Source organism: Myzus persicae, unplaced genomic scaffold (assembly GCF_001856785.1).
Source record: "Myzus persicae strain clone G006 unplaced genomic scaffold, MPER_G0061.0, whole genome shotgun sequence".
NCBI lineage: Eukaryota > Metazoa > Arthropoda > Insecta > Hemiptera > Aphididae > Myzus > Myzus persicae.
This window is the reverse complement of record NW_019100713.1, coordinates 16,869-31,572: the sequence shown is the minus strand read 5'-3', so window position 1 is coordinate 31,572 and position 14,704 is coordinate 16,869. Positions and strand designations below refer to the sequence as shown.

At 29.5% G+C, this 14,704-nt stretch overlaps 1 protein-coding gene across 2 annotated transcripts; it reads left to right on the top strand.

The window, feature by feature from the left end:
- The first annotated feature begins 739 nt into the window (after nt 1-739).
- LOC111042588 lies at nt 740-8,750 on the top strand. Of its 2 annotated transcripts, XM_022327239.1 has the most exons (12): nt 740-1,262; nt 2,357-2,446; nt 5,548-5,747; nt 5,815-6,030; nt 6,110-6,298; nt 6,358-6,474; nt 6,557-6,664; nt 6,736-6,846; nt 6,974-7,159; nt 7,237-7,493; nt 7,795-7,972; nt 8,619-8,750. In XM_022327239.1, the coding sequence occupies exons 2-12, from the start codon at nt 2,394-2,396 to the stop codon at nt 8,741-8,743; spliced, it is 1,740 nt and encodes a 579-aa protein (XP_022182931.1). In that variant the 5' UTR covers nt 740-1,262; nt 2,357-2,393; the 3' UTR covers nt 8,744-8,750. The 2 variants fall into 2 exon arrangements, with proteins under 2 accessions (XP_022182931.1, XP_022182930.1); XM_022327238.1 differs by lacking the exons at nt 5,548-5,747; nt 5,815-6,030; nt 6,110-6,298; ... (5 more) ...; nt 7,795-7,972; nt 8,619-8,750 and adding an exon at nt 3,277-5,406.
- Nucleotides 8,751-14,704: the final 5,954 nt, after the last annotated feature.

Sequence of the window (14,704 nt, the reverse complement as noted above, 5' to 3'; positions counted from 1 at the left end):
TAATATAAAAACTAATACACTTAAGCGCAACAACCAGATAAATCCATGCTCCCCTCAACTTTGACAAACAAATAATACCCCTATTTTTTTTTTTTTTTTTTGTTCAAAGTTTAAAATATTGTGAATAATTATACAAAGAATAATAAACAAACTAAAAAAAAATTATTTTTAACAAGTATTTAGCCTAAAAAAAGAATTTTCTTTGCCCTGGAAAATTTCAAAAAGTGGATTTATCTGGTTGTTGCAGCAAGCCCTTCAATTGCGATGACAAAAATGTAAATTGGCACCGGATACACACAATATCGCCACGTACCATTGAGTTGACGAGTCGCCGCAAGTAATCCACTCGTATTATTTCGGAAACCGCGCGTCCGGCCGGTCTCGAATCAAGAGGTGAAAGTGACTGGTGCGACGAAAACCCTAAGTTCACCGGTGAAATCGCTGAACCCCACCCTAATAGCACAGACCTTCCCGGGTACCGCCTATGTAGTACCCAATTGGTACCTAGCTGGAACCGCCTGATGGGATATATTACAACCTCCCCGGGAACCGTTTGATTAATACCCAAATGATACCTAACCGGAACTTCCTGATGGGAAACATATTAATCGTCCCAAGACCTATACTCAGTTTAGTCCACTAATGTCTAATATTGCCTTTTACTGCCTTATTCGTGTACTGTATAGTGTGTACTTGTCATTTTTCAATAATTGTGTTTACGAAGAATAATAATATACCATTTTCGCGCACGAAGACTATGCTGCCTAACCACCTAGACGATAGCTTCGCCTTCTGTGATTGGCTGACGCCTGACAGTCATCGCGGCAACCGTTGTTGATCGACGGCACCGCGACCGGTGTAATTTTATCGCAAGCCGCCGTTAACTATTTGTGTATTGCCGTGTATACCTACCACGTTTTTTTTCTAATGTGTTATGCGATCGCCGACGTTATTCTCGCCATATTGCAATCGCCGCTCACTGCCATTAAGCATTTTTTAATTCTGCTAGTGTCGAGTAACGTTATTACTTTTCGTCGTTCATCGAATACCTAAGTGCTTTCATCATTACACGTGTTGAGACATCGTCTGATCGCCACCACTCGACTACCTACTCTACACTCGCTGCCAACGGTCTCAAGAACATGATTATTAGTCAAAGAAGTTTTTAATTTTGGTTTTTTCCTTTGTAACACTGTCATAGTGGTCTGTGTTCACCATTGAACAGAGTAGTAATTGTTTGTGTGCTCTTAAAAAAGCATCAAGTAAGTAATAACTATTAAATTATTTAAATGTCTGTTACCTACGTATGTATTTATGCAGTGATCGACTTGGCAAAATTAAAGTAGGGGACTCTGTTTACTTTTAAAAAAATAGCGTCCCCGTCGCTTGTTAAACTTTATTAATTAATAAACTTAATGATAATATTTCTGAAAAATTAGTTGGGGTACTCCCACCAAGTCGAGAACTGTGTGTAATATATTTTGTTGAATTAATGTACATTGAAAACAGTGATAAGTTATGTTAACAGATTATGTATAATGCTGCAGGTGCTAGGTATAGGTACATCAATACTTGGTCCAGTTTATCTGTAATCTATTCATGTATTTATTGTACTTATAATTTCTCAGTAGGTGTAAATAGACAAATAAAGATAGATAGTTTGTTTTTATATAATATAATATAGGAAGGCAATGTAGTTGTATTTATATTACTTGCATAATATTATGTAACTTGAACGGTAATTTGTCATATTAAAATAAATATTTTAATGATTTAATTTTTTTAAATTCCATTCCATATTTTGGAGCACATAATAAGCAGTTATATCCATGTATACTTTATCTTACAACCAAAAATATAAATATTTTTAATAGCATTGTCTTACAATCTCAAAATGTTAGATTATTATGATTAATATTATTCCTTTTTTAAAAATAATATGTAATTTTTAATTAACAATTTTAGAACAATATTACATTTAAAGTAAAATTAAATAGGTAGTATTATCAAATATGTCCTGTTAGGTATACTTAGTATGTATATTCTGGCAAATAAAGCAACATTGGTATTATTCTTACTTTGGTAGAAATATTCAGTAGGTTAATAGAATATTATGTTTATAAACTACCTATAATCACTTAAGCAATGTATTAAGAATTAGGTTAGGTTTGACTTAGTACCAGATTTAGGTATGCAGTAAATGTTGGTTAGGATTTAGATACCTACATACAATGGACCAACTATATGCTAAGTATGACCTAAGGCAAGCTTTCTATTATATTATGTACCTATGTACGTTCTTACAATATTTTTGTTGTTATAACTATAATACATTTATTATTGTTTTACTTTTCAGGATAATTACGTTTATATAACTTTAACAAGTATTCACTATGTCAGACTCTGAAGAAAACGCCCTTGAAAACGCTGAAGTTGTAGAATTAAGGTTTGTATTATGAAATTGATTATTTACGTGCGTATTATCTACTTATAATTAAATTAAGTTAATTTACTTATTGCATAATATATATATTAGGTATCTATTATAGGTCTATTATTATTATAGGTAATTTATTTACTCAATTTGAAATTCAAATTACAATTATTGATCCTTGTATTCTATTAGATTTTGAAATAGGTATGTGAAAGAAATTTAAAAGTCTTGTGGGTTAAGTATTTGTGTTATAATAATAAAAGCACAATTTTTTTTTTTAATTATATTATGCATTAGTTATAAAATATTATCTCCCATTTAATTAAATATTGTAGGTTTGAAATAATTTTTGTTACATAACTAGCAGTGGAATATTTAGGCAAGATACTCCAGCTTAAATTAATATAAAGGGACAACAAGAGTTTTTTTTTTATCATTATTATGTACATTATCATGATAAAATTATAATAATAGAATGAGGATTTAAAAGCTTCTGTTATGTATTCACTTTATTAAAAGTTTAAATCGAACTTCATAAATTAATCCATAGGACTTGAGGAACTTAACAAAATAGCTGCAAACCATGACAAAAAAATATACCTAATCAATATGTTGATAAATTATCTTTTCGGTCATGTTTTGAAAAATGTAATGTTAAACAAATCTCAAACAACAAGAAATTGTTGAAATGTTATCAATGAACATTCCCTTATTTACTAATTAATCGCAGACTTGAGTAAATTGTTTCATCTTCACAATATTTTCTATTTATAATGTTTGGCAAACTGTTAATTTTTTTCAGAATTTATTCATATTTTTCTCTTGGTTTTTATTTTCTATAGAACATTACATCCTCATAACCAAATATCTTCTCGGCAGTTACGACGAAGAGTGCAAAGCCAAATCAAAGCTGTAAAAAGTGTGTTGTTTCCTGATACACATCTATCAATAACCCGAAACCAAAAAAAACATAAGAGTCATGAAATGGCAGTAGAATGTAATACTAATACATTAAATATTAACAACTCATCAAATTCTATACATGCAGTTGGTTCAAACCAAATTATTGATTCATCTATTATACAGCCTTCTCATAGTATTAATTTTCTGAATTCAATTAATGTGTCACAATTTCAAGAAGTTCAACCTATAAGTAATTTTGAATTTGACTTAATATCATTTAAAAATAAACTAGCAGAATGGGCAGTCAATAATGGGATAAGCCATACTTCATTACGTACTCTTCTATCCATATTAAAGACTCACAGTTGTTTCAATGATTTTCCTATAGATTCTAGGACATTATTAAATACTCCTAGAAATGTTAATATAAAAGAAATTAATCATGGCCTTTATTGGCATTATGGCCTTAAAAGAGGAATTTTATCTTTCATTAATAAAAATAAAATATTCTGTAATTCAACCATAATTGAACTTATGATTGGCATCGATGGTTTACCTATAAGCAAGTCTTCGGGGAGTCAGTTGTGGCCTATCCTTGGTTCAATAATAGGCTGCAATGAAGTTTTTGTAATTGGTATTTATCATAGTTATTCAAAAAAGCCAGAAAGTTGTGAACAATTTTTAAGCGATTTCATTGAAGAAGCAATAGACATTGTAGACAATGGTTTATTATATAATAATAAAAAATACCCATTTAAAATAAAAATAATATGTGCAGATGCACCTGCAAAATCCTTTATATTGGGTGTTAAAGGCCATACTGGGTATTCAAGTTGTACCAAATGTTGGGACGAAGGAAAAAATATTGAAAGAAGAATCTGCTTTTCTCATGTCTCTGGTCGAAAACGTACTGATGAAGAATTTGTACTTAAATCAGATAATGACTATCATAATTATTCATGTCCATTAGAACGTATTCCAAATATTGGACTTGTTACCAACGTACCTCTGGACTATTTACATTTAGTATGCTTAGGTGTCATGAAAAAACTTTTAAATTTATGGTGTAGTGATAGATTAAGTGTACGTTTACAATTCAGAAAAGTAAAATTAATTTCTGATAAACTTGAAAAATTGGTTAAACCTTACACACCAATAGAGTTTCAAAGAAAACCAAGAGGATTGATGTTTTTTAGGCAATGGAAAGCAACAGAATTTAGACAACTGTTATTGTATAGTGGCCCTGTAATATTCAAATCTATTCTTTCCCCAGACATATATAACAACTTTCTTGTTCTACACTTTGCCATAACATTATTAATTTCCAAAAAATTTTGCTTTCAAGAAAATTATTTAGAATATGCAGAAAATTTGCTCAAACATTTTGTTGCAAGTTTTAGATTAATTTATGGCAAACATCACGTTTCTCATAATGTTCACGGTCTCTTACATTTAGTAGACGATGTAAGACATTTTGGTCCTTTAGACACATTTAGTTCTTTTCGATTTGAAAATTTTATGCAAAAACTTAAAGTTCTGATTAAAAAAGATGATAAACCTTTACAACAAATCGCCAAAAGATTACAAGAAATTGATATTTATGGAATCAAGTCTCAGCATAATAAAAACATTCAAGTTAAAATAAGTTTGAAAAATAAACATGCAAGTGGTCCAATAATAAATGGTTGCACAATACAATACTCAGTGTTAAAACTCGAAGGCATGACATTTGACATTAATAGTAAAGCTAATAATTGTTGTGAATTAAGAAATGGGAAGATTGTTATTATTGATAATTTTTGTTACAATGAAAAATTTCAAGATAATATTGTAATTGGAAAAGAATTCTTGAATATAAAACCTTTATATACTTTACCTTCTTCATCTTCAAACTTAGGAATTTATGAAGTATCAAAACTTTCACAACAGTTGAGTTGGCCTGTTAAATTTATTATTGGAAAATATTTTCTTTTTCCAATTTCTTATGATCATTTAATGTTTGCTGCTATGCCACTTTTACATATTGATCAAGAAGAGAGACCATATCTTTAGTTATACGTATATCATTATTCAACCCATTACCTATATATTATATACATTTAATTTAATTTTGTAAATAAAAATAAACAATATAATAAGTGAGTATTGGTGACTCAAATAATCAATTTAATTTCAAAGTTGATTAATTGTAATATTACTGTTATTTTCAGAAAGTTTGTTGTTATTGAATTTGATGATCGCAGTATACAATTGGTTCCACGGAATTGGATTAAAGCAGATCAGTCATATTCATATTATCCATATAACCAACATATTAATCCTAAGTGTTATGACAAAATGGTAATACAATGTATACCATACAGTACAGATTGGAAAACATTTAAAATTAGTAAAATATGGGCCTCTTCAGGTACAAATAATAAATATTTTTGATTTTAAAAGCTGTAACTTTTTAAATGACTACCTATATGTATTAGATGATTTCATAAGAGCAAAACAAAAATTAAAAATTGCCGTTGAACTCTCAGAAACAGAAGACATTGAATCAGAGCATGATGCTGCACTTTCTAAAATAAAAAGAAGAAAGCTAGCTGCCAAAAGACATAAATTTAGATCACCAACTAAAGAAAAAAATGTAAAAAAAATATTATCAAAAATTCCTCCATTACCAGAACATCCATTTGAAGCACCAGGTAAATTTATTAATAATTGAAACAATAAGATTAAAGTCAAAATAAAATATAAATGTTTGATTAACTTATAATATTCTAGTTCAGAGATCTTTAAAATTCAAAACATATAATTCAAACCAAACATTAAATGTTAACTCACAACCTCAGGGTAATAATAAATTCAAAACGTTAAAACAAAAAAAAATAACCTCACTACCTCTACCTCAATCAACATTTTATTCTGAAGTCAAAAACACTTATAAGAATGATATACATAAAGAAAATCATGGTAAAATATATTATATACATTTAAACCAACAACTTTTTAATATTATTAATTGTATTCAGGTACATCTAAATCGTTTAGACGTACAGAAAATAGTGATGTTGTAACCTTGAATTCTTCAATTGGTAAAATTAATGTATCTAAAGATGGTGATGAATTGGCACACATTTGGCAACCAGGTAAGTACAAATTTAAATATTTATGTAAAATATACTTAGTAGTTATCTATTGCTCTTTAAATATAATCAAAATTGTATTCAGGTACATCTAAATCATCCAGACATACAGAAAATAGTGATGTTGTAACCTTGAATTCTTCAATTGGTAAAATAAATGTTTTTGATGAATCACCATACAAATATCAACCTGGTAAAATCAAATTTAAATGTATATACTTTGTAGATTTTGCCCTTAAATATAATTTTAATTATTGTATTCAGGCACGTCTAAATCATCTACACACTATAAAGGCAATAGTGATGTTGTGACCATGAATTCTTCAGTTGGTAAAATAAATGTTTCTGATGAATCACCATACAAATATCTACCCGGTAAATAAAATTATTTAAAGATGCATTTTTTGTAGTTTTTACCTATTGCTTGTTAAATGTAATTAATCTTGTTTTTCAAACATACAAATTAATAATAGGTTTAATACAATTATAATTTACTATTTAGATATGGCTAATTATATTACAAATAATAATTGCATTTCTCCAGAAATGTTTGAAAGTTCAACTTATTATAACTATAATGATACTCGAAAAACATCAACTCCATCAGAACTAAATAAAAAAACGGCTGTTCGAAGACTGTTCTCACCTCCAATATCTCCTATGTCTCCAAAAACTAACAAACATAATGGTAATTATCAAATTTTAGTTTAAGTTTAAAATCAATTTAATCATAAGGCATAACGTGTGGATATTATTTTTTTACAGTAAATAACGAATTGCAGATGAAGTATATATCTACATTTGTACCGAAAATAAACATTAAATTAAACAAAATAATGTTAAATCAAGAAAAACACAATGATATGTTAAATGAAATTTATTCAATATTAAGGAAATCACAAAATATGAATGACAGCATTATTGAAAATATAATTTTAACTGGGTTTCCAATTGACAATTTAGCTTCTTTAAATGAAGTAGAGAAAAAATTAAAAAATGACAATGTATTTTACAAACAGTTGGTAAGTTTTTTTTTCTTAATTGGTTTTCTCTGTAATGCACAATTTATATTTAAATTCCAAAATTCCAAATATTGATAGTATATTTCAATATTGTTTGGAATACTTTTAAAAAGCATTTTATTGCAATAAAAGAAATACTTGTTTAATATTACAATAATATTTTTTCCTTAATGTATTTCTTTAAATCAGTGTAAACAACATAAAATTGGATCTGTGTATGGCTCAGAAAGAGAAAACAAATAGTGTAATATGTTAAGATATATTATTGATATACTACAATATTTTTGTTAAATATTTTTAGGTAAAAAAATTACAAGAGATGAGAGGTAATGATTTGTGTATGGTAACTAAATGCATAATGGATACATTAATCACTGATCATTTTGGTAAACAAATGTCACTTACCGGTCGTGGTTCAAATAATAAAAAAGATGATAAAATTGCTCTAAAATGTACTACATTATATAAATTAGTAATGAGTAAGTAGATTATCAAAACATTTTATTAGTATTACTGCATTAGTAAATATAAACTATTATTATTGGGTATATTGTTAAGTTAGGCCCTGGCGTACTTCCCTGCAATGTGCACAAGATATAAATTAAATTGAAAAGAATATGGCTCCGATAACTTAATAATAACTATCATGTTAGTAGTGGCGCGACTAGAATTTTTTTTTGAGGGGGTCGTCTGCTCAGTGTCTTATTTACTATTTTTTTTTTAAGAAAAATTCAATGACTGACAATTTCAAATGGTTATATTATATTTAAATATTATGTATTATATTATCTATTTTACCCACCTTCCCCTTAAAATATTTCTGAATACACCTCTGGGCTCTGGTTTTTGCCAATCATACAATAATGTATGCATTTTTTTGTTTTACTTCTTTATGGGTAATATAGTTGTTTAGTATTAATATTTTATAATATAGACACTGACATAATAGCATTTAAAAAAATACATTCTTTTACTAAATGTTATATGAATTATATGATTACAGTTCTATTTTATAAACTTCTAAATAGGAAATTGTTTTCAGTGTTCATTCCAGATAACATTTATTACTATTGAAATCTTTATTTTTCTATATAATAGTTATTACCACTCAAATATCATTTTCAGGTGTTATTTTAAAAATACACCAGCAATCAAATACAATTCAAATAAACAAAGCAATAACTGGATGGCTGAAACATTGCAAAGAGCGTTGGGAGCGGCAATTAATGGCAAAAAAAAATTGTGACTAATACAATATATTAAATTAGCTTGTATACAATTAATATATTTGTATTATTATATATTATATTATAAATAAAATTATTATATGTTATATTATAAATAAAATTCTAATATAAAACATTTAATTTGAAATATAACAATTTATAAGTACTATTATTGTGATTGTGGTTTGGTGTGGTGCGGAAACGCTCTGAGTGTACGTATATCGGCCGGTGTTGCTAGCTCTCGAATGAATAACCATCCATTTTTATCAACAAATCCTCGCCACACTAACACTCGGGTGCTAAAAAACCTACAGTATCACTGACAAATGAACTCAGTTTTCAAAAAGTTTTAACATATAATAATAAAAAAAAAAAAATACCTACTATTATTATCTATTATTGTATTTTAGATTCTGAGCGAATTTTCTTCAACAGTATCTTTTCTGATAGGAAAGTGAATCTAGTTGGTACTTTGGGGGGTAAAAAGTAAAAATTTCACAATAGTTTTCATAAGCGTCTTAAAAAGCAAATGAAAAATTAAGGAAAAAACGGGAATTTTTACTCAAACCCGATTTTCGACAAAATCGATATTGGTTTTTGGTGTAACTCTGAAAGAAATGATGGTAGATACATTCAATTTTGACTGAACGTTTATAAAAGCATTTTCTATGAACCATAGCATTTTCAAAATATTTTGAGCTGTTTACAGACATTTTCAGTTTCCAATTTTTAAAATTTTTTTTTCTATTATCAATAAAATTGTACTTGTTGGGTAAAAATTCTTGAAAATTTAATAGACGGCTCCTAATACATTGTTTCAAAGGCAGATAAAAAATAATGAACACCTAATTATTGCATGAAGTTGAGGTATTATTAAATAAATAATATCAATGTACTTTGTGACTCTTCTAGACCTAAATAGGTAGCATAATAGACCATTATGGGCATATTTTAGGATGTATAAAAAATATATCCTATCTGGTTCCTGTCGGGTAGGTCTCATGAATAGTCTCAAAACGGACATTAGGAAGTCTATAGACCCTCCCCAGACTCTACCGGAAGCATATAGGCCCTTTATATTTATGGTCCGCCAGTCTCAATAGACCAGCCTGCGACCTACCTAGGAAGGTCCTTGTGCTATTAGGGCACATATCTTTCTAAAAACAAACCCCCTCCCTTAATTTAAATTAATCATAGATCCTCCAGGGCTAACGAAAAACGCAGCTACCTGCCCTAAAGGAGCTACTCAAGGACGGGTAAAAAAGGCTCGTACGGTCTTGACACAAGTCGCCGAACTTAATCACTGACTTCCACACTATAGGAATCACAAAGTTAAACCTAACCTAACGTTGAACGTTCCGCAGTTCCAGAATTTCTCCTCCACCTTTGACAAATTACCACTTATTGTGCTCCAGATCCGGTCCAGTGTCGCCACAACTGTATGGTACTCGGGCAACGCGTCAGCCTCCATTGTCTTTCTTACGAATAATTCCCCCAAAAATTTGGCCTCTGGTGACAGATCAAACCCCTTGGGAAAAGTCTTGTTCTCATACACGTAGGAATTGACAATTGATTTGAACAGTTGCCGGAGGTTTTTCTGGTAATTTATGCTTGTGGACTTAGTCTGGCCGATATCTTCTCGCCTTAGTATAAAAGTAAAATAAAATGTTAAACGAATATCTCATTTCTACAAACTTCAAAGGGTCACTTACAATTTGAAATATTCAATATAAATTGATGCATCAGCTGTCACCAGGTCAGCCCAATGTGTCGGAGGGGTCTTTAGGTCCAACAACCGCTGGTGTACAAACCACAAGACCCTCGACACATTGGCCACGTAGTTATTCACTGCGTCCGACTCCGGCCCGTGGCTCATGCTCAACGTAGCTTTAAACATTCTTATAAGCGGATGGTTGTTGGGGAGCTGGTCGTTCAGCCCCTGTGAGACTGCAAGCTTGCGCAGATTCCTGAAAGAAATAATAATAAAACGTTAACCGGACGTCAAACACAAAGTTTTTACAAGTCAATAATACTCACGGTCTGGGCGTTCTGGGCGAGGGCACGGTGGCCACCTGACACGACGGCACCGGCGGTGTCACCACACGAGCTGACGCTCCCGAGGTCCCCGGTCTCTGGTATCCTGCCGGGCCCGCTGAGGTCTCCGGCCTATGATTCACGTCAGGTCCCGCCGATGTGCTTTGCAATTGATAGTCAGGAGCATCTCCATCGCTCCGGTACAGGCCGACGAAAGGATTGGGTGGATCCGTAACCCCTGAGAGGTTCCAGGGCCCAACGTAAACCTTCATGCGGCCCATCACTGCGAGTCTGAAACGGAAATTAATCAAATTAATAATCAAATCAACGAGACTAAAAAGCACTAAGAGTTTGCACAACTCACTCGTGAACGATGCTCCTGTAGCACCGGTCATCCTAGTAAGGACCGATTTTTTTTCAGTGCTCTCGTGGGCACGACGGAAAAAGAATTGCGGGACTCCGCCGCTATGATGTCGCAAATCTTTTTCCTGCTCGCTTCCCTGGGTTTTGTCAACAATGCCCAATGTTTAGTGTCCACGTGCCGGCCTAGCTTGTGGCCGACCGTTGTGAAATCACACATAGGGCAGTATTTCACCATCTACAGAAGAAAGACCAATGTTTAATAACGATAACGATTCGGCTAGACGTACAGACATACCTGTGTTTCAATGGAGAGCGCCTGCTTCTCCGAAACATTCATTCGCTTGGGGTGGAGTGCGCGCTCGTCGTCCGAGTCGTCAACTTCGGCCACTCGTCGCTTCGAAACTGTCACCGACGATAATGGGCCCCTCGGTTGAACTTCGAATGCTGATACTGGCCTTGGCTTTTCGTCTTGGCTGGGCTCCATCCATGGTCGGCCGCGCATTTACCACAAGGGCCTGTGACCCATCAATGTCGACGGGCAAGAACTTCAATGTTTCTGACACCAGGCCCTTGGCCCACACAGCAATTTAACATTAATTAATGTTTATTTAAGATTTAAAATCCAATATTGAATGTTAAATAAATTTTTAAAATAAATTGATTTTTGATTTTTTTTATATTTTCCCAATGTTGCAGGTACATTAGTTGAACCAAAAGTAAATCATGAATGCTAATTGAAAGTAAAATATTTTATAATCATTACATTTCAATATTTATTAAACATTAAAACTAATGTTGTATATTAATTTATATTTAACCAAAGTTGGAGATATATTTTAAGTTGAACCAAATAAATGTTTAATTAAGCTTAAAATTAAATATTGATTAATATTTATTTTCATTTATCCAGTATTGGTCAAATGTCATCATTCAAAAAGGTAAACAATATTGTATTGTAAAATTTTAAAACTAAAAATAATTTATTAATTATAAATAATAATACAACAAAAAACACATTATTAGAATTTATGCGTTTATTCAAGTAAAAATACAAAATAACAATAATAAATATTATATAATATAATATTAATATACAAATAATAACATTATAATAATATAACCATCCAATTATTGGTATACTATCATATATATTTTTAAAGTATATATAATATTATTAATATGCTATAGACTGCAGAGCTGAGCTAGAAGACTGTTTGTTTGTTTTAGTAGTTAAACGTTTTAGGTTGAATCCCACACAGCATTTGTCAATCAAAACAATTGTATAAATATTAAATTTGAATTGGATTTAAAATATTTAAATTTAAAAGTTAATAAATTATTGATAACATATTTTATTTTTAACCTTTTAATCAAAATATTGTATAGTTACGAATAAATATTGGTTTAACAATATTTAATTTTTAAAGATGATTCAAAATTGAATAAATCTTAAAATTTAACATTTAATTAACATGACAAAATAATAATTTATTTTTGGTTTAAAACTCATTATTTATTCATTCTTGAATATTGATATTTTATTTTTATTTTCTATTCGTTGAATAAAATATATTTTATTTCCAATGTCAATTGGAAATTAAATATATCTTATGATGTAACATTAAATAAATAAACTATATTAATATTTATTTTTTGTTATTACTAATAATTTATTCAATATTTATAATTATTATTTTATTTTTATTTTTTATTCATCAAATAAAATATATATTATTTTCAATGGAAATTGCAAATTAAATTCAACTTAAAATGTAACATGAAATAATTAATATACTAAAAAATATGTATTTAATCTTTACAATGTTTATTATTTTATTTTAATCTGCATTAATAATAAGATTACAATGGTATACTGCATTATTGCGCTTAGCAGCTATATATATAGTGGACAATAAAATAATAATAGATATTCATATACTAAACCACTTTCATTCAATGAGTATTTCATTACAATTAATTGGTGTTTACAAATTAAAGATTTTATTAAATCAGATCATCATATAAAATATGGAATACCTAACTTTGATATATTTTTACTAAATCTGTTAATAAAAATTAAGCTCTCATTATGTTGTAATAATAACTTAAAAGAAGAATCAGCAATAGATTTTGACAAATTATTGTCAGTATAAAACTTATATTATATAGATATACATAACACAAGTTTAAAAGGAGTAGGTATAATATTTCCATCACAGTTTAAAACCATAACTACATATTGTTAAACCACTTTTTAAAATTGAGGATAAACAAAATATAATAAATAATTAAGTACAAACCAAAACCGTACGTTAGTCAGGTTAGGTTATAGGTAACGTTAGTCAGTAATTTTGCAAAGATTCTGCATGAAAAAGATTTAACAACAAGTAAAGTGTTTAAACATTTTTAGAAATAATAATAAACTGCTTTTGAAAAATCGATACTGTTTTAGACCAAAATTAGTATGATGCTTTATTATACATCATGGCATCAAAATATATATTTATGATGCACTTGATAAAGGCTTAAAAAAAACTATTGTTGTATTTCTAGATTTTGTAAAAGTATTCCGCGATATACCTATACTGCAGTTGATTATCATTAAGAATTAATAAATATTATGTCTGCTGTGTTTGGAATTATTTAATAAAGTTTTAAATGGCAGTTTTCATAATAGCTATTTGGGTGATTGAATTCAGAAGATTAAGTACCTACCCCAATTTTTCTACATTTTAATGTATGTATACCTGTCACATGAGTATTATAATAACTATTTCACATCCTCACAGGACAGATTTAAAATTTTATAAAATTTTACATGATAATTATCTTGGCAACTAAATTATTATTCTGTGATGGCTGCAACAGGAACATTTTATCGAAAAAAATATTGTAATTATCACAGTCACAAACGATATAAGCAGTGCTCGAATTGGAAAAAATTAAGTAGAGGAGCTCAATCTAACGATTTAAAAACTGCGTTCCAATGGCGCACCTATTCAACGTACATCATACAAAATATAGTAGGGGAATGCAAAAAAAAAAATTTAATAGTAGGGGAGCTCCATCTCCCTGCGCACCCCCCCAATTCGAGCACTGGATATAAGTATGTTATTATAGTACACTTAACACTTAAATGTGCTAATAAGACTAATAATAACCAATCTAAATTATTTACTTCACACTTTCACAGTTCTAACTTATAAAATGATTGATAATAAATGTCATATATAAGATATGGATTGCTTATGCTTGAGTTTAAAAAGGCTGGGAAATGCTTAAAATTGGTTGGAAAGTTAAAATATTATTAGTATAATATAATATGCAATTTATAATTTGTTGAGTATAGGATTATAGAGATCGATCTAGACAAAAATCACTACATTGCTTTTAGTAATAAGTATAATATTATAATGTAGTACATACAGTACGCTGAAAGTCAGCATTATATTATAATATACAAGTGACCTATTGGTCATGTTATAGCAAAACTTATGGCGTGATTTAACAAATAGCGGGAAAACAATGATGTTGTTATTATGCACATTTCGTTGATGTTACTTTTTAGTTATTAATTTTTATTTTTTA